The sequence below is a fragment of the Equus caballus genome, chromosome 2 (genome assembly GCF_041296265.1).
Source record: "Equus caballus isolate H_3958 breed thoroughbred chromosome 2, TB-T2T, whole genome shotgun sequence".
NCBI classification, from domain to species: domain Eukaryota; kingdom Metazoa; phylum Chordata; class Mammalia; order Perissodactyla; family Equidae; genus Equus; species Equus caballus.
The window spans coordinates 7,252,776-7,278,333 of record NC_091685.1 but is presented as its reverse complement, the minus strand read 5'-3'; the positions used below and the strand labels follow the sequence as shown (position 1 = coordinate 7,278,333).

The following is a 25,558-nucleotide window of genomic DNA, read 5'->3' as shown; positions in this document are numbered from 1 at the left end:
CTCCATGTGCATGCACCAAGGAAATTCTATGTGTGCACACAGCATGGAAGCCGTCTGCAACCCCAAGGGGAGAGCTCTCGCCAGACATCAAGCCTGCTGGCACCTTGGTCTTGGACTCCAGAACAGTGAGAAAATAAATTTCTGTTGTCTAAGCCACCCCGTCTCTTATATCGTGCTGTAGTAGTCTGAGCAGACTTATACCCTTAGTTCAGGCCCTTATAATTTACCCAAACCAATGGTTTCTTTGTCTTACTTTCATCTACCCTCCAAACTGAAGGCATCTTAAAAAATGCAGATCTGATCTTTTTTTTCTTTCTGAGGAAGATTAGCCCTGAGCTAACATCCACTGCCAATCCTCCTCTTTCTGCAGAGGAAGGGTGGCCCTGAGCTAACATCTGTGCCCATCTTTCTCTACTTTATATGTGGGACGCCTACCACAGCATGGCTTGACAAGCAGTGCCACGTCCGTACCCAGGATCTGCACTGGCGAACCCCGGGCCACTGAATCAGAATGTGAGCACTTAACCGCTGTGCCACCGGGCCGGCCCAAATCTGATCTTTTTAAAACCCTTCTATGGCTCCCCAATGCTTATGGTAGTGGTCTCCAAATATATCCCTCTAAGTAAGAAAAATGTAGGCACAGCACCCACAATATTTGTATATTTACTTAGATTATATATATATCTACTTCTGTACACAAAAGATGTTAAAATACATTAAAATGACATAAATAATATTTAAATGTTTACATTTTAACACATTTTAATACATTTATGTAATGTATCTATGAATAGTACAGAAAACTTTATTTTTTGCTATGGAAAAGCACATACACACAGACACAAAAACTCTAATTTTTTTTTTAGCAAAAGCAATGTGATTGATCATGTCAGCTCTAATTAGATCATCATTGATTTTACCTCAAAATGTGGCTGACAATGAACTTGTGCCAGGAGTTGGAGAAACGTCAGCCATTTTCTTGGGCTCACTCAGGCTCACTATAATTAGCATTGTCTTCAATCAGAGGTTTCTTTGCAAGACTCTTTTAAAGCCATAGATCCACTGTGAGGGTTCATTTAGTTAAAATTAGGTAGTATAATCAATAAATCCACTTAACCAGACACAGGAAAACTGCAAAAGCTCACGGTGGGCTGAAAATGAATGAAGGAGTGAAGGAGCCACCACTGCCAACCCCTCAGGAGGGCAGAATGTCTCCCCCTACCTGAAGAATTTTCAAGCGTAAGGTATGTGACCATCTGATGTGGAAATCAAATGAAGACATCTGTGTTAATCCATATAGTAAACATGAGCAAAAATTTATTTTGTATTCATAGATAAAAGTAAACTCTGTTTCTCCAGCTCCCTAAGGAGTCTTCAGGCACGTGCCCTCTGGCCCATGGCAAGAATCTTTTGTTTGTTGTGCAAGGTCCCCCTGACCTGCAAGCTGCCACCTGATAGGCTCTCCAGCAAATTTCTCTCTGAGCACCCCCTCCCTGCTCTCTCACAGCCCTGCTCCAGTTTCACTATATTGCTCACCATGCCGCAAATATCCTGTGCTTGCACCCTCTCCGTGCACTGGCTGCAAGGGGGATGTGAGATAACACAGTGGAAGCACTCACATATAATAGGTACTTGATAAATGCTTACGGATTCTCAACCTGAAGAAGTTACACTAGGTCAGTGGTCCTTCAATTTTAGCCTGCCTCAAAACCACCTGGAAGGGTTGTTAAAACACGGATTGTTGGCCTTGCCCCAGAGTTTCTGATTCAGTGGGTCTGGCTGCCTGAGACTTTGCATTTCTAAGCAATTCTCAGGTGACGCTGATGCTGCTGATCTGGAGACCACACTTCTAGAACCACTGAACTAAATGGTCTGCATAGCTTCTTGCATTTCTAATAATTTATGACTCCCCAATGCTTTAGATAGAGTTTAAATGAACAAAACAAACTTTACCTCTATATAAATTAATGTTTAACATCATCATAAATGGAAATGTGGGCTCCATATGACCTAACATGCACAGTGTAGAGAAAAGACCACATAATTTAGAATCAGGAGATCTGAATTCGAATGCCACATTGTAGCTGTGTGGTCAAACTAACGCAATTTAATTAATCTCTGAGTCTGAATTTTTTTCTTCTGTAAAACAGGGTGTATTAAAATAAAATCTGCCTCATGGGGTCAATTGTGGGATAATATATGGAAATAATTTGTTAAAAGAAAAAGTACTATACAGACTATACCAATAAGATATATGCACAATATATTAATGTACATTTAACAGGTAGAGTGGACAGATTATAAACAAACATGATTTGAATACTTTAAATGACAGATTTTCCCAGTGTTAAAATTCATTACCGAAAAGTATATGATCTACACGTTGCTGTATCATCTCAAATATGTACATATTTTATTAGTACACTGGTAGACACCAATAATAGAAACTGTGGTGGCAAGTTTCCAAGATGGTCTCCCAATGATCCTCACCTCCCTGTATTCATACCTTTGTGTAGATCCCTCCTCCACTGAATCAGTGACCAATAGAATACACTAAGGTTAAGTAATAAGAGACACTGCCACTTCCTCTTTGGTTTCCTTGCTCTCTCCCTCAGGGAAGCCAGCTGCCACGCCATGAAGACACTTAAGCAGCTCTGTGGAGAAGGCCAACTGGGAAGGAACTAAGGCCTCCTGCTAACAGCCAGGAGCAGACATGTGAATAAATCACCTTGGAAGGGGATCCTCCAGCCCCACTCAAGCCTTCAGATGACTGCAACCCAAGCCAACATCCGGCTGTAACCTCCTGAGAGGCCACAAGCCAGAAACCAAGACACTCCCGAATGTTTGATCCACAGAAACTGTGCAATAATGATTATCATTGTTTTAAGCCAGCAAGTTCTGAAGTGATTTGTTACACAGTGGTAGATTATGGATACAGTAGCTAACATTTATCGCGTATTTACTATTTTCCAGGAACTATGCTAAGCACTCAACAGCCCTATGATGTAGACGCTATTATAATACCCAAAGAGAAAATGGTGGCCCAGAGATGTTAAATGATTTGGTCAAGTTTCCATGAGCAGTAAGTGACAGAACTGGAATTTGAACAGGTCCCTAACTCAAAAGCCCAGATTCTTGGTTGCTCATTTACACAGGCCAGGGTAAAGATTCTTGGATGGCTAAGCAGCAGAAGCAACCAAGCCCCCAGAGGAGAGTCAATTTGTATAAAACCAGCAAGCGGCAGCCCAGGGGCCAGACTGGCAGCAGCATTGGCACCAGAGGCCATATGACCCAGAAGTTCCAAACTCCCAGCCCCTGTGCTGGCAGACCAGTTACCTCTTAGGACAATCCTGCCCAAGATGCCCAGGACTCACCCAGATCTGCAGCTTCACTCGCTTCTCATGGCGGTAGACTGTCTTCACCTTGAAATCGATGCCCACAGTGCTGACAAAGGCTGGAGTGAAGGTGTCATCAGCATAGCGGAAGAGAAAGGAGGTCTTGCCAACACTGCTGTTGCCGATGATGAGCAGTTTGAACATGTAGTCAAAATTCTGGTCAGAGGCATCCTTGACTCCGGCTTTACCATCAGTCACTGAAGCCATCTGCAGGAGAGACTTGTGGTCACTCAGGAACACACTTCCGGTGTCACCCTGAGTCATCAATCTTTTAATGGTCACCCCACCATTCACACACTCACTCCCTACCTCAGTATCACTGAGGAAACACGCACCACTCAGGATCACCCCATCACTGCACCTGCCCCAAATGTTGTCTCAGGGTTGGGGTGGAACCCAGCTCCTCCCATTCATTTCTTCAGCAAATATTTACTGAGCACGTTGCTCTGGGTCAAGCCCTGTGCTGGGCATGAGGAATACAAATATGAATCAGACATGGTGTCTGATCTCTGAGTGGTTCCAGATTACTGTAAAAAAGCATGTAAATGCAGAGTCACAAAGCAGCAGATAAGTGATAAAGACAGAGGGAAGCCTTAGCTGAAGAAGCCCACAAGAAGCACCTAACCCGACCCGGAGGTGTGGTAGTCAAGGAGAGGCTCTTGCAGAAGGCAGCTCCTGAGCTGAGGAGTTTTGAAAAAAAAGAAGCCAAAACAGCAAACACATGAACATTTCAGGAAAGGCCCAGAATAGGGCCATCATTCCCACTTCAAAAACGGTTGTACCTCCTCACAGCTCTAAAGATGAAGCCCAAACTGTTCAACTTGACAAAGAACCAACTAACAAAAGAATAAACTCTCTAAAATTTATTTTCCCCTAAGCCTTCTCCCACCAACCTGTGCTATTTTATACCAAATTACACACTTTACTCCTAATGTGCAATGTTATCTTTCGCTTTTGTCCCTTTAGACGTGTATTCTTTCTTTCTGCCTACAAAGCTCTTCTCCTCCTAATCAACTCTGATTCATCCTTGGAGATCCACGTCGTCCCCCTTCCTGTGCATGAAGAGGCACGCACCCCTGCCCGTGCAGCCAGGGCACTCTAACAGCACGTGTATCATCTCAGACTGTTTACTATTCCTGCTCCTCCTTAGACTGAGCATCTAAGACTTAATATACTTCATTTCTGCCTCCCTAGCTTCTAGCACAAGTCCCAGCACCTAATCCACGTCTGCACCCAGTAAATGTGTGCTGAATTAATAAAGTCATATCATCACTCGGGGGCCCAAACTCATCATCTGGAAAATGGGGAGAACAACTTCTGCCCTGCTTTTCCCACAGGGCTATCACAGTACTTAAATGAGAAAATGATGATTAAGACATTAATAAACTGGTAAATCCCACACAGTTGTGAACATAACTCATTATTATTCCAAATCCTTCAAAGCCTAGATCCTTTATTTATTTGTTCATTCGCTCATTCATTCACTCACCCAGCAAGTATTTATTATGTGCCAGGCCTTCCCTGAGACCCCAGCCCTCTCAGACCTGCGACCATCCTCTCCTTTCCTAGAACACTCTGGAGCTGAACTCCATAATCTGGCACTTGGTCCTATGGTCTTGAGTCTTTAAATTGTATCTTCTACATCTTACCAGCCACAGGTACCCTGCTTCTCCACCTGCAGACTCTCTTTGTGCTCAGCACTGGGTACATGGATGGGCTGGGTGAGTGGTAAGGAGGGTGCAAGGACAGCCCTAATATGAGATAGTGCCCAAGGTGTCACTCTCCTTAGGAATTCCTGCTTTTTTCCCCAAAGGAAAAGAGAGTGAGACTGGTGGATTTAGCTCTATCGGCCTCTCAGGTGAGCTGTAAGGACAAGGAGCTGACAAATGTAGAAGGTTTAAAGCCCTCTTGAAGAAAGGTCAGACACACGTGGGATTATTAGCAGCCCTTTAATAACACTTCCTTGAATATGCCGACACTAGCCTCTGGTGGCCTCTGTTTTTCCTTTTCTTTCCTCCCAGCTTCCAAGCCTTTATCTGAGACCCTCAGCTCCATCCCTGTATCAATCTGCCCAGTGACAAGGCTCACCAGGTGGGTGTGGAACATGCCCAGGACACTTGGAAACTGAGGCGAAGCATTTCCATGGAAGAAGAAAATGAGATTGGAGAGGAGGGTGCCATTGCCTGCTAAACTGTCTCATTTTCCTGACATCAGTTTTTATGGTACAAGATGCAGAACTTGTTTCAAGAACTGGTGATTCAAAGGAATTTTGCTTTTTTCTACCTAAAACATGGGAAGCAACCACAACGACCTCACACCACCCTCTGCTCTGTTGCCAGTCATCTTTGTTTGTTTACAACAGAAAATTTCTATTTTGAAAGTATATATTCATTATGAAAAATTAGAAAAAAACACGTGTAAGAAAAAATTTTTTTAATTACCAGACATCCTACCCCACTCAGAAACTGCCATCTTTAACATTTTAAGTGTATTTCCTCCCTTATTTTTTCATGCAACAAAATGCCATCTATTTAAATTATAGCTTATTATTTGTTCATTTAAAAGGTAACACATTGAAAATAATTCAAACACATTTTTACTATTTGCAAGTATTACTTTATCACTATCTGTAGTTTGCATTACTATCTTAATTTTTAGAATAAAAAATAAATAATATGTAAAGACTTGAAGGTAAGACGTGAAACCATAAAACTCCTAGAAGAAAATACAGGCAGTATACTCTTTGACATCAGTCTTAGAAGCATCTTTTCCAATACCATATCTACTCGGACAAGAGAAACAAAAGAAAAAACAAACAAATGGAACTATATCAGACTAAAGAGCTTCCGCAAGGCAAAGGAAACCAGGAACAAAACAAAAAGACAACCCACCAAATGGGAGAAAATATTTGCAAATCATATATCCAACAAGGGGTTAATCTCCAAAATATGTAAAGAACTCATACAACCCAACAACAAAAAAACAAACTGATCAAAGAATGGGCAGGAGATCTGAACAGACATTTTTCCAAAGAAGATACAGACAACAGGCACATGAAAAGATGTTCAACATCACTAATCATTAGGGAAATTCAAATCAACACCACAATGAGATATCACATATACCTGTCAAAATGGCTATAATTACCAAGTCAAAAAATAACACATTGGAGAGGTTGTGGAGGAAAGGGAACCCTCACTGCTGGTGGGAATACAAACTGGTGCCACCACTGTGGAAAACAGTATGGAGATTTCTCAAAAAATTAAAAATAGAAATACCATAACACCCAGCTACCCCACTACTGGATATTTACCCAAAGAACTTGAAATCAACAATTCAAAGAGACTTATGCACCCCTATGTTCATTGAAGCATTAGTCGCAATAGTCAAGATGTGGAAGCAACCTGAGTGCCCATCAACGGATGAATGGATGAAGGATGTGGCATATATATACACAATGGAATACTTAGTCATAAAAAAGACAAAATCACCCTATTTACAACAACATGGATAGACCTTGAAGGTATTATGTTAAGCAAAATAAGCCAGACAGAGAAAGACAAACACCATATGATTTCACTCATATGTGGGAGATAAACAAACACATGGACAAAGAGAACAGATTAGTGGTTACCAGAGGGGAAAGGGGGTTGGGGATGGGCATAAGGGGTAAAGGGGCACATATTTATGATGACTGACAAACAATAATGTACAACTGAAATTTCATAATGTTATAAACTATTATGACCTCAATAAAATAAAAAAATAAATAAATAATATGGAACCTAAAGGTTTACAGTGAAAAGTAAGTCTTGCTTCTGCCCTTATTCCCAATCCCCAGTTCCCCTCCCCAGAGGCAAATGTTACCCATTTATGTATCCTTCAGAAATAGTTTTTACATATAAAAGCATAGAGTTCTGTTTACATTTGCTATTTATATATAAATGATAGTATACCATACATTCTAGTCTATATCTTCTAAGTATATTTTAATAGCTTTAAATTAAAATATACTTAAATATTAAGTATATTTTAATAACTTTCATTAGTTTTGTATCCTGCTCCTTTCCACTTAACATTATATCATGAATATTTTACTGAGATTTTAAAACTCTTCATAAATATCATTTCAACTGGCTACATTATATTCCATCCTATGGCTGTGTCATATGACTGATTCTTTAATGTTGTACATTTATTTTTCTATTCTTAATTTATTATAAATTTGAGTACAATGACCATTTCTTTACATAAATATTTCTTCACTTTCCTATTTATTTCCTTAGCAGAGATCCCTAGAAATGGAACTCCTGGTCAAAGAGTAACTTTACTAAAACACAGATTTGATCCTTACCTCAATTTCATGTCCTTTATTTATTTTACCCTCTAAATAAACCTGGGAGATAAAACTGGGAGGACAGTAATTATTATTCCCATTTGACCAAGAAGGAAACTGAGGGCCAGGAATTAAGAGGATTTGCCCCAGACTCACAGCTAACAGCTGAGACTAGATCGAATACCGGGCAGTGTTATGGGAAAGTTCAAAATCACTGCTCTATTCCTCAGCTGAATTCTTGGGCAAGAAATATTGCCTCTCTAAGCCACAGCATTTTTACCTTAAAATAGAGAAAATACCACCTACTTCACAAAGCTGTGGTACAAGTAGAACGAGCAGTTACCATATGGAAATAACCTGGCATGATTTCTCGGCCCATGGGAAGGACTCAAATATTACTTCACTGGCCCCTTTAATTCACTTCTACAGTCAAATCTTGTTCAATCTTGCTCAGCTGCCCTCTCCCTAATCTGAGCTCCATTATTTGAGCTTGTTTTACGATTAACTGTCTGCCTCCCCTTCTGGATTCAGCTGAGTTTTATCCATCCTTACATCCTGTCATCACTGGACCTATAGTAAATACTTAGGGCATGTTACTCCTTTCAATAAACATTTATTGAGCCTTTGCCATGCACCAGACTTTTGATGTCAATGTCGTACGATGGGTCTTCATTTTTGTGATGCAGCTGTTTACACTCTTAGACTGCTGGAACTATAAGGGATTTTGGAGTGGCAGCTTTATCATAATAAAAGACTGGCTGCTGCTCCCAGCTTTCCCGGTAATTCAATGTATGGACTTGGGTAAGTCACTTAAACTGAGCCTCAGTGTCTCATCTATGACACGATAAAAATACCTACCTCACAAGGCTGCCTTGAATTTTACATAAGAGAATGTATATAAATGTGCTTTGTACACTGTGTTGAGAAAAATGCACATGGCCTCGTGTAGACTAGCAGGAAACATGCCTGTCTTTATTAGCAACATCGGCTACAGCTGTGAGAGTGGGGCGTGAGGCAAGAGTAAAAAATAGATTCAATGCCTGGTCTGATCCACTCCCCTTATTTTACAAGTAAAAAAAATTAAGGATCCACAAAGAGAAATGATTTGTCCACGGTCACACAGCAAGTCAGTCGGAGTGTCATGACTAGAACTTTTGTTATCAAATGACTTCCAGATTGGGCTGGGTTTAGGGAAAATAAAAACCACAACAGGGGGCCTCCTTGGGGGCGCAGCGGTTAAGTGCGCACGTTCCACTTCAGTGGCCCGGGGTTCTCCGGTGTGGATCGCAGGTGCGGACATGGCACCGCGTGGCAAGCCATGCCGTGGTAGGCATCCCACATGTAGAGTGGAGGAAGATGGGCACGGATGTTTGCTCAGGGCCAGTCTTCCTCAGAGAAAAGAGGAGGATTGGCAGATGTTAGCTCAGGGCTAATCTTCCTTGGGGGGGAAAAAAACAATTTTAGGATGAGTAAAGAAGCATCCCCAGCACCCTGAGCATCTCTTTTCTAGCACTTGCCACACTGTGCTGTCAAATTCTGTTTCTGTGCACACAGCATAGCCTTCCCAGGAGTGGTGTGAGAACACGGAGAGGCACAGGGCCTAGAGGTTCAGTCGGAAGGCACGTTCAGACAGAAGCCCCCAAGGCGATCTTCTCAGGAGGTGGGGGCAGGGGCTGCACAGACATTTCCAAGCGAGGCAAAAAGCATCCCAGCAGGCAGCTGCCTGAGGCGGATCTGAGCAGATGGGTCACTGCACAGTGGTGCGTGCAGAACCGCATTTGTAAGATAAGCATCAATCAGATCTTCCCTCTCTTTTGTGGCAGTCACATAAATGATAGAGCTGGGTAGCTCACTGTCTCCGTGACAAGCAAGATAGATGAAGGCCTAGGGACCATCTGGGAAGTCGTCCCTGGTCCCAGGCTAGGGGAAAGAAGGAAATGGCTCCTCCAAGGGTTGATGTGAAAAGCAAACAACGCTTTCAGTCTCATAGGCAGCAGAAATAAGCACCTACGGAAGAAGCCAACTTCAGGCAGGAAAGAGGGAGAAGAAGCGGAGAGAGCCCTAAAATCCAGCAAGAAGAGATCAACTGAAGACAAGTAGTGAAGTGAATGGAAGAACTTCTCTTTTGATAAGAGGAGCATAAGATTGAGTCAGAGAGACCAGTGTTGAGCTCTGGCTCTCTCAGCACTTGTATAACCTTAGGCAGATCAGTTTCCTCATCTATAAAAAGTTAATAAAATGACTTCCTGGCAAACTGTTCTAAGAATTAAAACCAGTATATGGGAGAGTGCTTTATAAACCCCTGAAATTTTTGTATGTGTGCTTCATAGTTTCTCCTACCAAGTCATGCTGGGTAGTGGAAATAGCCTGGAGTTCCAAATCAAACAAACGAGATTCACTTTCCAGGTCTATCATTTATTAGCTGTGGGACCTTAGCAGGCAATTTTACATGAGACACAGTTTCCTTGTTGGTAAAACAAGCATTGTTGGGAAGATTATAGTCAATGTGGGTAAAGCATCTAGACGGTATATGATATGTAGCAGGTGCTCAACAGATGTAATTCATCTTCCTATTGGGAACATTTATTAGTAAGGATAGGGAGAGAGTTGGGCAAATGTGGACCTGACCCTACAATATGCAACCTCCTCTCTAAAGCCATATTCTACTAACTTTTCTAATTCAACCTTTCTTTATACCATTCCCCACTGCCAACCTCTCACCACCAGCCCACCTCCTCATGGTTTCCCCAGGTCTCTTAGAGCCACAGAAACAGTATCATAATAGCTACCATTTATTGAGCGCCTACTGAATGCCAGCCACTCTACTAGGTGCATTCTTTCTTGCATAGAATGTAGGCACACCTGCATAATAATCTTAGTGGCCTCTCTCTTTTGTACTGTCCTTCACAGTCCACAAAACTCTTTTCACCCACATTATCATATTTGCTTCTCACAACAATTCTTGGGGGTGGATGAGGAAACTGAGGCAGGAGCACCACCAGGGGTCAATTGTTCATTCAATCAACATTCACTGAGCACTACTGTGCGCCAGGCCCTGTGCTGCACTCTGGGGAGACGGAGAGGAACCTCAGAAGTTCTGAGCTGAGAGGAGAAACCTTTGTTTAACATCTTCTACAGGTTACTGATGCTTCCCTTCAGATCATAACCTTAAGAAAATGGAGATTTCTTGGACTAGAGATTACTTTAGATTTTTGCCTTTTCCCATAGTGTTTCCTTTGATAAGAATACGTCTTCCTTCGCTGCTAGCTAAACCCTTCATGACCAGGAAGGCTTCCCTTACCCGTGGCCCTCGGCAAAATGTCTCTCCTCTGGCTAACACAGTGCCAGGACTTCCACTACCATAGATAGGGCTTTTCATGGACTTCCATTGTCTTCCTCCCTTTATAGGCAGAGAAGAGGTGAGCATCCACCTGTGCACACACACATCCACTCCTTTTACCCTCCCCCACCCTTTCCATCTGGATTCCAGGAGGTTGGGATGGAGGGCCCTGTCTTTCTCCCACCCTCCTCCACACCTCTATTAGCTTCCAGAGGCTGTCACCCGGCCCCCCTAAAGCCCATTCTCACACTTGGACTCCAGAACAGAGCTGCCTGTGGATGAATTTTTCTCTCCACGATTCTCTTCTTGTCTATGATCCCAGGTGGCAGTGTGACAAGGTCCAGTGCCTGTGCGCCCTCCTCAACCTTCTGAAGAGCTAAGACACAGCCAGCACCTGGGTGCCCACGGACTCCACTCCGGGCTCCCATTCATTATCCTTCCACTCTCACCCCACAACCCACACCTGGCCTCCTCCCCAACCTGACCCAGCGCTGCCCCCACCCTAAACTCTCCAGGTTCTGTGACAGATCCTCCACTCCCGGCCGCCAGACCCCTGCTCTATTCCAGCGCCTCTCCGCCCCGCACCCTGCCCACAACTCGGGCGCCCACCGCCCATATCCAAGGCCACTGCCCTCTCCCTCCACCAGCTCCCCGCCCCCTTCCTCTGCAGTTGGGGTAGACCCAGGCTTGCCTCCCACCCTCCTATTCCTCCAGGCTTCTCGCCTCCAAGCCCCACCCCTCGCCCCCGACTCACGGTTACCCGCCTTGCCCGTCGGCAGCTGGGCTCCGCAGCCTTTCCGCTCCCTGCTCTCCACACTCACGTCCCCGCTCCCCTTTACCCTCTCCCCGACCAGCACCCCACTCCCACCCCGCGCCCCTTCCCCTCGTCACCTCACTCCTCTCCAGCTCAAAACGACCCCCGTCGACCCAGTCTCCTCCCCTGCACGCTTCCCCCTTGCCTGGCTCCCTCAACCCTCTCGCTTCAGCACCCCCTTCGCCCCTCGGCGGCCAGGTCCCCTCTCCCCGCGCCGCCCCCTTCAGCTCCCTCCTTCCATCTCCGCCGACCCCAGCGCCCCGCGTTTCCCCCTCTGCAATCCCTCGCTGCGCTCCGGTGGCTGCTCACCCTTTTCCCCAAAGCCGGGGCGCCCTCTTTCTGGCCCCCCTACTCTCGCTGCCCCTGCCCCGGCGGCTCCCCCGGTCCGGGTGGCCACCCAGCGCCCCCTCCCCGGGCAAGCACCTCGCTCACCGCCGCGGCGCCCCCTCCTTAGCGGCCTCCCCCGGCCCCTTCTCCTCGGGGGCCCCTCCGCCGCCCTGCGCTCCCTCTCAGCGCCGCTCGCGGTCCGCAGCGCCCCGCGCCGGGATCGGTCCCCGATCCTCCCGGGCGGGCGCCGGGGCCGCGCCCCTCACCTGGGACTCCGGGCGCGGGACGAGCGGCTCGCTCCCCGGCAGCAAAGCGGGACGCTGGACCTGGTGGCGGCGGCAGGCGCGGCGGGGTTCGCGGAGACGGCGGGGCGGGGTGGGTCTGGTGCCTAGAGCCGAGACTTAGGGCTGAGCCTCGGGCTCCGGCTCGGCTCGGCTCCGGCCGCGTCCAGGCCCCACCCACGCCCCGCCCAGGGGCGGAGTCCGTGCTCGCCCCGCCCCGGCCACAGAGCAGGGCAGACGGAGGGAATCCTCGGTGCCTTGAAGGCCCCGAGCTCCCCAATATCTGGGTGACTATCGTGATTCACGTTCATTCTCCCGGCCTCGTTCCATAGGCTGAACTTACAGGGGTGATCAGAGAGTTTTGATGATAACGTAGATGATGATGGGTACCGAGCTTTGCCATCTCGAAAGCAGTTTCCTGTCCGTCATCTCACTTCATCCTCACAAAGCCCAGGGAGAGAGGCGGAACCTGGACTGCTGACGACAAGAAGAAACTAAGGCAGAAACCTGGGCATTGTCCTCCACCCTGTGCACCGCTTCACGCCCCACATCCCATCAGTCTAGTAATAACACCTCCTCAACATACCCTGTCCTGCCCTTCCTCTCCTGCGCCACCGCTCTCACCCTCATTCGGGCCTCATCACTTCTTGCCTGGACAAATGTAACAACCTCACTCTCCACCCCATCCCCTACACCAGCAGGCTGAGTGATTGTTCTCATGTGACCGTGTTACCATCAACGTTGTTGAAACAAAACAAAAACTTTCAATGGCTCCTCATTAGGATCAGTTGCTTGAGTGAGAAAACGTTCTGGCCTGGTCTTTAAGAAGTCCCATCTATGCCAGGGGAGGTAGGCATGGAGGCAATTAGCGCTCCACCCTCCCATCCTGACGTGGGCTTCACACAAGGTCTTCCTGAGGTCACAGGAGCCAGCTGCCAGCTTTGGTTTAGAATCGTTGTCCTTCCACACACTCTTCACCCATCCCAAATCTTGGAGGTCTGAGTGAGATACCAAAACCACTTTTTCCCCAAGTTCCATTGTTACCCTGTCCACAATTGGTTTCTGCAACGTGGGGAACCACCCAACTGACAGCCCCTCTGGTTGTCTGACTTCTCTCTCAGTCTCATACCGTTCTCCCTCCCTTTCACTCACCTTGCCACTGCCCACCTCCCTGGCAGACCTTTCCATTGTGCCCTCTAGAACCCTGTTCCTTTGTCAACAAACTCTCCTACACCCTCTGCTTCTTCAGAGAGTACTCAGGTAACTTTTTTGCCTTTATTGAAACTTGACCCTCCTCTGGGACCTCTAGTAGCCCTCTGCAAGAAGGCTTACTATCCCACTCCCCACACACCATAAAACCAGGGGGTGGGGTCAGCATTGCTACCTCCACCCTAGCACAAAAATTCCTTCCCCTTTGCTCTCCAGCCATACGGCCTTCTACCCCCCTCATCGAGGACGTCACTGACGCCCACTTGCTCCTTATGCATTGAAAATTTCAGCTCCTGGCCCACAGTTGTCCTCATTAGCCCCTATCTTGCCATGCTCCCAGCGACTTCAGTAGCTATGTGGTTTCCTGATTCCTCAGTCTTGGTCTCCTCTTCACATCACCTTGGCCACTGACTCCCGTGGTCACATCCTGAACTCTTAATCACCCAGAGCTAGTGCCTCTGTGATCTCAAAATCAAGTATCCTCCCCTGCCTGCTCCCTCACTCCCTTTCTCCCACAAGGCCTACTTTCCTCATTTCAAAATGGGTGCGATGATAATGGTTCATTCTTCACAGGAATAATGAGATAACGTATAAAACCATCCTTTTAGAGTCGTGAGACATTATGAGAACAGGTGACATTGCCTTTATGTGGCCTTAGGTCTTCTGATTACTTTCCCCTTCTCCTTCCCCTGAAAGGCCATGTAGTAAAGTGGAAAAAGTACAGACTTGCAGCCAGACAGATCTGGTTCTCAATCCTTATTCCTCCACTTGCTTGGTGTGTGATCTTTATGCAAATTATCTCATTTTTCTGAATTTGTAGAAATAGCAATAATGAGAGCTACCTCTCAGGGTTGTTGAGAAGATCAAATAAGAAAATGAGATAGCGTCTGGCAAGCATGTGATAGAGAGCCAGGCACACAGTAAGCACTCAGTAAACAGGAAACATTGGTTATTATAACAACAAAATTCTATTTTTAACCACAAATGCCTTCCAAGAAGGATAGACCCTAATGCACAAAAGGTCCTTTTGTCCTACTCAGAGACTTGAGGGGTGTGGATATGTAAGTGTGGGAGGAGAGGGGGGACACTAAATACTCTGTGTGAAAAAGGGAGGACAATTTGGAACTGACCTGGCAAAACAGGAGGGAGAGATCATAAAGAGAGATAGGAGGAGAAAAGGAAAAGGTGAGCAAGAAAATCAGCGTAATGGTAGGTGTTACATGGGTAAAAGGTCAGAGGAAACCCTCCCATGGCAGGTGGACAAAAGAGTGTTTAAGCACTGGAATGCACAAAATGGGGTAAGTTGTTTGTTGCACAATGAGGTAACCACTTTCTGTGACACTCAAGACTTCGGAAAAGGCCATTACACTCAGGAATGCTTTCTGAGAGAGGGGAGTTGTGAGTGTGAGTGAGTAGGGATGTTGAGCAATGCGCTTTGTTTTTCTGAGTTGAAAAAGGAGACCAGAGAGAGACTATGAGAGCACAAGCCCTTGTGGAATTTGCAGAAATCTCCAGGAGGGCTTCAAACTTACAAGGGTTCTAAAATGTGAAAATTGAGGTTCAAACCCATTGCACTTAGATCTTAAAGGGGCAGAGAGGTCACATCTGATCTTTGGGCTGTATCATTTACGCCCCCAGTGCTACCCTCCTATTGACTAGCAAGTGACCACCAGAGGGAAGAACAAAATAAATCAAATTATGTTGGACTGTCTTCACTTCCAGATCCAAAGGCCCAAGTAAGAATAGGAAGATAGACAAAATTCTACCTTTGTTTGAATCAGATTAGATAGCAATGATAATCATGAAGACTCAAAATATACTGGGCTCATTCACATCTTTTATCTCATTTAGTCCTCAATACAATCATGCAAGGTATGGATTGTCATCCCCTTTTTCTAAATGAGGAAACAGAAGTCAGAAAGTTTGTGACTTGCCAAGGTCACACATCTGGTAAACGGTAGAACCAGATACCAGGTCTGTCTGACTCCAAGTTCAGGGTTCTTTCTATTTGACCCCAGAATATTGACTGCTCAGTGAAGACATTGTAATTGAGTTGTACAAAAAAAATTTCCTTAAATCTTTTCTAGTTGCCGGAGTAATCAGCCTTCTCCAGCTCCTGGTTTTTACATGAAATATAAAATTGATGCTCTTTATTGAAATGAAAATCGGTCACTTAGAAAAGGTAGTAGCAGAAGCGTGGATGTCATTTGGAATGTCCAAATCTTTACAAGATTCAAGTCTACACCCCAGAGTGAGTTCCTCATGGCCAGTCTAGGAACTTAGATGTGTTGACAGGTCAAGTGTTTTCATCTGACCCCTTCAGGGAGTTGCCTCATGCAGTGGGGGAGCTGGAGCTGGTGCCGGAAGGTCACCAGAACCTGTGAAGCAGCTCTAGAAACATAGGATTCCATGCAAGGAGTGGCGAGGATGGACCTGGAAGGAGAGGTAAGGGCCAGATGATCTAAGGTCCGTAAATCATGTTAGAGATTTGAGAATTTACCTTGCAAGCAAAAGGTTTAAACAAAGGTTGCAAAGGCATGCAAGAAAGATAGCTCTGACAGTAGTGGGTATGACAGCTGGGATGGGAAGGGTAGGGAGCAGGAAGACAGGAGATAGGGGACAGAGTTAGAGATTTCTGTAACAATCCAGGTGAGAGATGAAGAAGATCAGAACTCATGTCATAGCAGTGGGGAAAGTGGAAAGTAGAGGGATTTGATATTTACAAATATCAGGAGGTAAAATCCCCTGGGCTTGGTGACAGATTAAATGTGAGATATGAGGGAAAGGGAACCGGCATAAATAACCAGGTAGACATTGAAGCCATTAATTGATAACAGGGGCGCAGAAGTTGTGTCAGTTACTTATTGCTGCATAACAAACCACTCCCAAAAATTCAGTGGCTGAAAACAGCAATAATTTATTATTTCTCTCAATTCTGTGGGTGGCTGAATGAGCTCATCTGCTGGTTTTACCTGGGATCACTCATGAGCAGCATTCAGCTGGAAGGTCAGCTGCACTGGAATGTCTAAGATGGCCTCCCTCACAGGTCTGGCAGTTGGTGCTGGCTGAGGGCTGGGTATCGTGGTTCTTCTCCATGTTCTAATCCACCAGGAGGCTAGACCAGATTACACTGTGGTCTTGGGGCAGCATTCCATGAGGGTAAATGCAGAAGATACAATCTCTAAAGGCCTGGCCTCAGTAATGCATAACATCACTTTATTCTATTGGCCAAATTGAGTCACAAGTCCATCCTAGATTCAAAGGGGTGGAGAAATAAACTCCACCTCTGACTAGGAAGAAGTGCAAAGGTGCATCAGAAAGGGGCGTGGATCCAGGGAAGGGAGGAATCTATGGCTTTTAACCAATCTACCACAGGAGTGGGAACAGATGTGGACAATGAGAAAAAATAATTATCTCAAATGACACTTCATGCACTAATCACTCCTTCTTCTCTGTGCTTCAGTTTCTTTATTCATAAAATAACTGAGTGTCTGGGTCCATTCTCTCCACCTGCATCCATTCATGAGGTGAAACTTGTTCAAAGACATACTGAGGACACTGCCCCACCCCAGGGCACACCACTGTCATCAGGGGTGGAATCTCACACACACAAGGGAAACATTCAATATGTCAATAGTCAGAATCCAGGTCCCACCCATCCTCCCCCACCTCTCCCCCTCCCACCCTGCCAATCCTTCTCCAAAGCATATTCATTCTACCTCCTGAGACCATGTCATTCCTTCCTCTCCGTTCCACGGCTACAACCTCCTCACTGTCCTACCCCCACGATGGCCTCCAGTCTTCCCCTGTAATCCACACTGCACTCTGCATCAGAGGACCCTTCCTAAACCCAGTCTAAAATGCCCCCCTTTGCCCTATTCTGAAGCCCACCTGTTTAATAAGCACATATGGCCCCTTTGGTCTGGCCCCACCTACCCCCTAGCCTCATTACTGGACACTTCCCCATCACGCCCTAAGCTCCAACAACATTAAACTACTTGCAGTTCTCTAAATGTGAACTGCTCCATAACATCTCCATGAATTTGCATCTGTTTCTCCCTCTACCTGGAATGCCATTCACTCATTCATTCATTCATTCATTCACTCACCCACACAGCAAATATCTCCTGAGTACCTACTATGCACAGGGATGAATAACAAACGGTCCCTGATCTGAAGTTGCTCAGTGTCTGGTGCAGGATAGCAGGCTATAAGATGCACTTGTCTGAGTTCCACAAGTGCAAACACCACACTACTACCCAACAGGGTGCCTTCTGGATCCTTCTTGGAAGGGGCTGGAGATATTTGCTGAATAACTAGGCATATGAATATTTACAAAGGATTTCTTGCATCCCATCTCATTTAACTTTCACAATTAAACCCAAGAAGTGGAGGCTGATTCAAACCATCTTGCATGTGAGGAAGAAATAACTAGCCTGTGGTTTCTTAGCTACTGAAAGTAGGGAAAGCCAGGACTGCAATCAGCCATATCAATGACTTTGGCAAGACATAGCTGTTTCCTCACTGTGGGATGTGTCATCAGGGAGGAGCCTGAGAGTTAGGCTAGGCCCCATGCTGGGATGCAGGTCCTGGGATGCAAAGTTGAGACTTAAGCTGAGCCTTCAAGGATAAGTAGGAGTTAAACTCATGGAGAAGAAACCCAGGCAGATGGACCAGAGTGAGCAAAGGCCCAAAGGTGTAAAGTGATCTGAAGTCTTCAGGGAACTACAGAGGTTGTGAGTCTCTGGAAGCACAGGCATGACAGGCACGATACAGGTGATGAGTGAGATGGGAGGATAAGTCGGAGTCAGAGGTGAGCCAGGGCTGGGGGAGCCATGCTAAGGATGACAGACTCAATGACAGGGTGATGCAGAGCTGTTACAGGGCTTTATCCAGGGGGAAGACTTGGCCAAATTCATGCTTTAGAAAGATCTCGGCTTGCACAATGGGAGATGGACTGGAGGTTACAAAACAGGGGACAAGGAGGCCAGAGCAATGAAGTGACTTCAAAGGACATTATGAGACCTGAGCTGGGAGATGCAGTGGGACATTAGAGGGACGAAAAGGACAAGATTTGGTGACTATTTGAATGTAGATAGGGAGAATGGAAATTGAGGCAACTAGGAGAGCTTTCTGACTTGGGTGGTGTCATTCCCTATGAGCAAAGGAACAGAAGAGACAGCAGTGGGGGAAGTGGGGTCAGGAAGAAGCAGAACAAAAACGCAGTGGTTAAAGCAGCATCTGAGCTGGAAACGATCATTCACAATTGTCTTTATCAGCTTTATTCAAATTTAAGCAAGCCCACCAGTTGTCTCAGTCAAGCCTCTCCCCCAGAGCCTAGAAGAAGAATTTGGCACCATCAACCACTCGTTTCCGCCTCCCCTACCTTCTGGTCCTCTCTTTCCCTAGTTATTACATAGAGAATACCCTGTCTTTAACACAATGACAAGAGAGCATTGTTACCAGGGCTTTAGTTCAAAACCTAATTAAGATTTTATGAGGAGACAAAGGAACCTCAAATCAGCCATCCCCACCAATCCAACATGGGAGTCCCCTCTACAGCCCTGATGTGCCCTTCCGAGGATGAGGAGACTGCCTCCTCCAGGGCGGACTGCTTTGTCTTTGCACAACTCTTGTTGTTAGGAAAGTCCTCTTCTTTGCTGAAATCTGCTTGTTTGTAGCTTTCACCCTGTGGTCTTAGTTCTGCATCATTATATCATTCATTCATTCCACAAAGATTTGTTGATCAGTTACTATGTGCTAACACATAGCAGTGTTCCAGGCACAGAGTACACACACGTGAATGAAATAGACAGAACCCCCGCTCACGTGGAGGTTATGAATCCTAGGAGGAGAGACAAACAATAAATAAGTAAACAAAATATATGAGATAATTTCAGTTGATGATGAGCACATTTAAGGAAATATTCCAACAAGATGTGACTCAGAAAGGGAACTATTTTAGAATGATTTAAACAGGGAAAGCCTCTTTGAGTCGAGACCTGATGGAAGAGAAAGAGTGACCCCTTTTTAAAGATCAGATGCTTAAGGGGCGGGGAGGACAGAAGATTCTCCCAGTGTGAGACTGTGGCTAAATGACCAACTCTGAAGCCTCCCCATCTTGCAGGGTGTTTACACAGTAGTGGCATGGGCACAGCTCTGATCTGTGGTCAGTGGTCCTTGTATCCACAAGCCCACCCAGGCAAAAATTACCCCCCTGGTCTCATCTGTCATCATTCACCGCTGACCAGACCCCTTTCTGGACCATCTCTGTTAAATAAGGGAATTCAATTAAAATAAACTCCAAGGCTTTCTAAGGTAAACCAGTGTGAGATAACGAAAGGGACATAAGCTCTGGAATCAGAGAGGTCTATGTTCAAATCCAACTTCCACCGTTTGCTAGCTATGTAATCGAATTTCTCTTGATGACACAGATTGCTCATCTGTAAAATGGTGATGAGAATTATGTCATTGACTCTTTAAGAGAGTTCAATTAAATGTATGTATGTAAATAAGTATGTAAATATATGTAAAATAAGTGGTGAGTGATAGGATGTTCAATAACAGCTACTTTAAGGGATCTGACAGCTCTTGTAACTATATCTGACATTATGCTTGCCAGTGATTTCCCCCCTCAAATACATGCCCACGGAAGTGAAGAACAGTTGCTACTTGTTTAGAATCTGTAAAATAAGTCAGGCTGCCTTTCTGATGTTGGAAGAACAGCTCCTATTTCCTCTTTCTCTGAGGGCTTGCAAAGAAGGGCAGCTAAGGCTGCCCAGTGATCCTTTGCAAAGGTTCAGTCTCTTTCTCCCCCTTGTGCTCAAAATGGGAACTGCATTCTCTCAGGACCGACCTGTAGCCCCTGTGTTGAAATCAGCCCAAATGTTAAGGGCTGAAAGGAAGGGAACTAACATTTGGGAAGCACCTATTACATCCCAGGGACCTTCTGAAGCGCCTTGCATACACCATCTCGTGTCTCTCATCACAACTCGACAAGAGGAAACTGAAGCTCAGCAAGGTTAAATGACTTTTCCAAGTATTCATGGAAAATAAGAGACATAGCAAACCCAAAAAAGGAAAGGACTGGAAAAGTCAGTGATGTGTAGTGCATGATAGGATAAAATCCAACATCCATAGCAAACCCGATCAGATTCTTTTCCCTCCAGCTTTATCTCCCACCACTAACCCCCTTGATCCTTGTTCTCTGGCCACGCAGAATGACTTAGGGTTCCCAGAAACTGCATTTTACCTCGAGGGTTTTACATAGCCCTTTGTCTCTACCTTGAGTGCCTTCCTGAACACCTCTCCTTTATCTAGAAAACTCCTTCCTGCTCATCCTGCCGTCCATCCCATTCTTCGTACTTGGGGAGGCTTTAATCACTCCCTCCATTGTACTACTTCTGGGATTTCGCATTGCAGTGGGTAGACGATGACTAGAGGAAAAGCTTCAGCCCCAGGAAATTAACACTGCCCAGGGTTTCATTCAACTTTTCATTTACGGTGTACAGGCGTGGCTGCAGGTACTGAGCTCTAGAAATACAATAATGAGCAAAACAGATACCATCCCTATACTCACAGAACTTACGTTCTGACGAGGAAATCAGACGTCAAACAAATAATCACATCAATAATTCATTACCATTTGATCGTTGTTTTGAAGGAAAAACAGTGGAGAAATAAAAGAAAAAGCTGTTTTGGGTGGCATGATCAGGGAAGGTTTCACAAAATAACGTTTAGATGGGATTTCTGAAGAATGAATTAGGCAAAAATATGGGGAAAGACACTCCAAGTAAAGGGAACAGCACGTGTAAAGGCCATGAGGAACTTTGAAAAACGGAAAGAACACACAAATGGGGCTGGAATATGTGATAGAATGAGAGAATAACATGCAAAGTAGCTGGAGAGAGACTACGGGCCAAATCACACCATCCATTTAAACAATGTTATTGATGTTGGACTTTATCCTGAGTGTAATGGAGGAGAGACAATGAAGTTTCAAGCAGGGAAATGATAGAACCAGAATTACATTATTAAGAGAGCAGTCCCTGTGGAGAACATTTGGAGAGAGGGGCAAGGATGGATGCAAGGAAAGCACCTAAACAGCTATTCATTTACTTAGCCGTCTCATTAATATTTATTGAATACCCACTACATGCCAGATTCTATACGAGGCTTTGAGGATATGGCAGCGAACAAGATAGATAAAAGTCCTGCCTTCTTACACTGCAAAAGTCTAGGCGACAAATGCTGGTGGTTTAGACCATGGTGGTGATGACAGGGCTGGAGAAGAGTTTATTCGTTGCCTGGACTGCCATAACCCAGTACCACAGACTAGGTGACTTCAACAACAGGAATGTGTTTTCTCACAGTTCTGGAGGCTAGAAATCTGGGATGAGGTTTCTCAAGGCCTCGCCCCTTATCTTGTAGACGACCACCTTCTCCCTGTGTCTTCACGTGGTCTTCCCTCTGTCTGTGTCCTAATCTCTTCCTGTGAGGACATCAGTCATATTTGACTAGGGGCCACCCATGTGACCTCATTTTAACTTATTTACCTCTTGAAAGGCCCTATCTCCAAATACAGTCACATTCTGAGGTTCTGGGGGTTAGGACTTCAAAATATTAACTGAACGGGCAGGGAGGCACAATTGAGCCCATAACAAGGAGTGGATGGATAAAAAAAATATTTAGGAGAGAGAATGAACAGTAATTGATGATTAAGGGGTAAGAGAGAAAGAGATGTCAAGGATGGGTCTCAGGTTTCTGACTGTAAAACAATGGAGGGTGGTGCTATTTACTTATTTGATGGGGAACACTGTAGGAAAGTTCACTGTTAGGCCCACCAGGATCCATTTCCTCTTTTTCAGTAGCTGTAGTCCTTTAGGGGTCCTAAATGAATGTACAAAAATACAGTTGTAGGGGCCGGCCCTGTGGCCAAGTGGTTAAGTTCGCGCGCTCTGCTTCAGCAGCCGGGGGTTTCGTGGGTTCAGGTCCTGGATGTGGACATGGCATTGCTCATCAGGCCATGCTGAGGTGGCATCCCACATGGCACAACCAGAGGCACTCACAACTACAATATACAACTATGTACTGGGGGCTTTTGGGAGAAGAAAATGAAAAAAAGAATACAGTTGTTTGACCAACAGCATATCAGAATATTTATTGGCACATGATAACAAATATGCATAGGGGGTTGGATCAAGCATTATCCATGCAAGTCTGAATTAGAAAGAGAACTTTCAAAAATGTTTCTCTCAGCCAGACTTCCCTCTCTCACTTCCCAATCCCACATCTCCTCCCATTACCTTAATGGGAGCCATTTAGGCTGAGTTGTGAAGGCAGAAGGCAGGGTGCAACAGGTAAAAGGTTGAATAGAGAATGAGGTAAGGAGAGGCTGACAGCATGGGTCAGGCTGGAGAGACACATAAAGTCCACGGAGGGTTTGTTTTTAGATGAGAAATACCAGTGCTTGTTTAAGTTTGTTTAGGAATGATCCAACAGAGTTAGAGAGGTTAATGATATAAAAGAGAGAGAAAGGAACATTTATGGTTAAAAAAACTCCCAAACTTGAGGACAAGGAGGGGATGGCTCCAAAGCTTAATGGAAGGGTCAGCCTCCGATAAGTAGGGGCCATCTCCTCCCCTGAACAAGGGGAAAGGAGGAGAGGATGTGGCAGACGTAGGGGAGGTCTGTAGATTTACCAGTGGGAAGCTGGGGGAGTTACATCAGAAGGGCTGTATAAGATCAAAGTGCAGTGGAGATGTTGCCCCATTAGCTTCAAAGGATAAATAGGTGGTTGTGGTCAGAGAATGGAATTCTGAATTTGAGATTTCAAAGGTAGAACAGTTTTGAGTGATAACAAGATGAGACCATTGGAGTAGGTGGCTGAGATAGAGTGGAGGTCATTGGTGATGAAGAAGTCAAATAAACGAGAGGCCAAGATGTTAGATGATGTTTTTCACGGTGTTTCATGGCAAGTAATGGGAAGCAGAGCTTCAGACTGCTTAAATATAAGGGAATGTTAGCTCACATATCTCATAGTCCCAAAACAAAGTGGGGTCCTAGGCTGACTTAATTCACAGCCTCCAACCGTGTTTCGCCGCAGTTTTCTCAGTATTTCCGCCTCCGTGTGTCAGCTTCACACAGTCTGGTAGCAAGTAAAAATTTCTTTCCTGTGAGACCTCTCAGAATTTCTAAAATATTAATTTGAATTATGAATCATTCCAAGAGATACATTGCTATCCAAACTTATTTTACCACGGAATCCTTTTCAGGAGGGACTAACGTTCCACGGAATGTACTTTGGAAGATGCTGCTATAATCTTGTTAAACAAGAGTTACTGACTACTACATCAGTCACAGTTGGTGGCAAGCCACAGAAATTTACTCTGGCTTACTTAAGAAAGAAAAGAATTTATTAAATAACACTGAATAGATCATAAAATATCCAGGGCAGCTGGTGAACCAGGTTTGGGGGTACATGCTGCAGACATGCTGGGGAAGATACCACTGCTGTTGACACTAAGTCCTAAGCTTGTACTGCTGACGCCACTAGCTTCCAACACTGGACACCACCGATGGGCACCACAACCACCGCTGCCCCCAGGAACTCAATCTTCCTGCAAATGCTCTTGCCTCAGCTGTAGAAGGCTCAAGAAAGTATATCTGATTGGCTGAGCTTAGCTCATGTACCTAGAATCCAGCTGCAAAGAAGGCTGGGAAAGCAATTGTCTGGCATTTCTAACTTCTAAAATGGAAAGGGGGTCTGACTCCCTCCAAAATTTATATATTGAAGGTTTTCCTGCACCTAAAAGGAGATTTTAATGCAGTAGCCAAAAACAATTTTAAAATATCCACATAATCCACCAATTTCTTTGCCCTCCATGAACTATATCCCTTTTTCCTCATATTTACACTTAAAAAAATTGTAATTAATATAATGTAACTCAAAGTGCAATTACCCATCATCAAAAGTGGTGCAACCTAAAGTCTCGTCATTTGCTACATGCATTACAAATCTAGTGACGACCTTGGAATCACATCTGTATTTACGATATCTTTTTTTTTTGCCATTTTATTTTATTATTTTGTTTGTGTGTGAGGAAGATTGGCCCTGAGCTAACATCTGTTCCCAATCCTCATCTTTTTGCTTGAGGAAGATTGTCACTGAGCTAACGTCTGTGCCCATCTTCCTCTATTTTACATGGGATGCCACCACAGCATGGCTCAATGAGCTGTGCTAGGTCCACACCCAGGACCCAAACAGGCAAACCCCAGGCCACCAAGTGGACCTCACAAACTTAATCACTATACCACCAGGAGGCCCCTATGATATCATAATTAAGAAGTTCACCACTACAACCAGGAAGATTCCATTGTGAACAATAGAAACCATTCTAGCTTTTTTATTTTTTTATTTTTGGTGAGGAAGATTGTCCCTGAGCCAACATCTGTGCCAATCTTCCTCTACATTGTATGTGGGTCACTGCCACAGCATGGCATGACAAGCACCCGGGATCAGAACCTGTGAACCCTGGGCCACTGAAGTGGAGCATGCAAACTTAACCACTATGGCACCATCATGGCCCCTTTTCCAGCTATTTTAATCAGAAAGCATTTAATACAGGGAATTAGGTACCAAAAAAAGACTAAAGGAACAGCCGCTGATCTGGGTCTCAATGAATGACCCCCAGAACAACATTACAGACTGTTCTGACAGGGAAAATGAAAGCTTTACATCAATCGGGAAGGTGGAAAATCAGGAATCTGCTCTCCCCAGTCCTGGTACCAGGTCATACCATCTTGGCCACCATCTGGGAATAAGGAAGCCATTGTCCTCCTGGAACACAGTGCTGT

The 25,558-nt window shown here is 45.1% G+C and overlaps 1 protein-coding gene across 3 annotated transcripts in view; it reads right to left on the bottom strand.

Annotated features, from left to right (window-relative positions):
* Nucleotides 1-12,948, bottom strand: part of RAB3B (RAB3B, member RAS oncogene family) — a 68,204-nt gene extending 55,256 nt beyond the window's left edge. The window contains exons 1-2 of one of the 3 annotated variants that reach the window (XM_023629977.2): nucleotides 12,837-12,948; nucleotides 3,375-3,602 (exon numbers count right to left, since the gene is read on the bottom strand). In XM_023629977.2, the coding sequence (XP_023485745.1) occupies nucleotides 3,375-3,602; nucleotides 12,837-12,896 (288 nt within the window). In that variant the 5' untranslated portion in view covers nucleotides 12,897-12,948. The other 2 variants (XM_023629982.2, XM_070259979.1) reach the window with 2 other exon arrangements.
* Nucleotides 12,949-25,558: the final 12,610 nt, after the last annotated feature.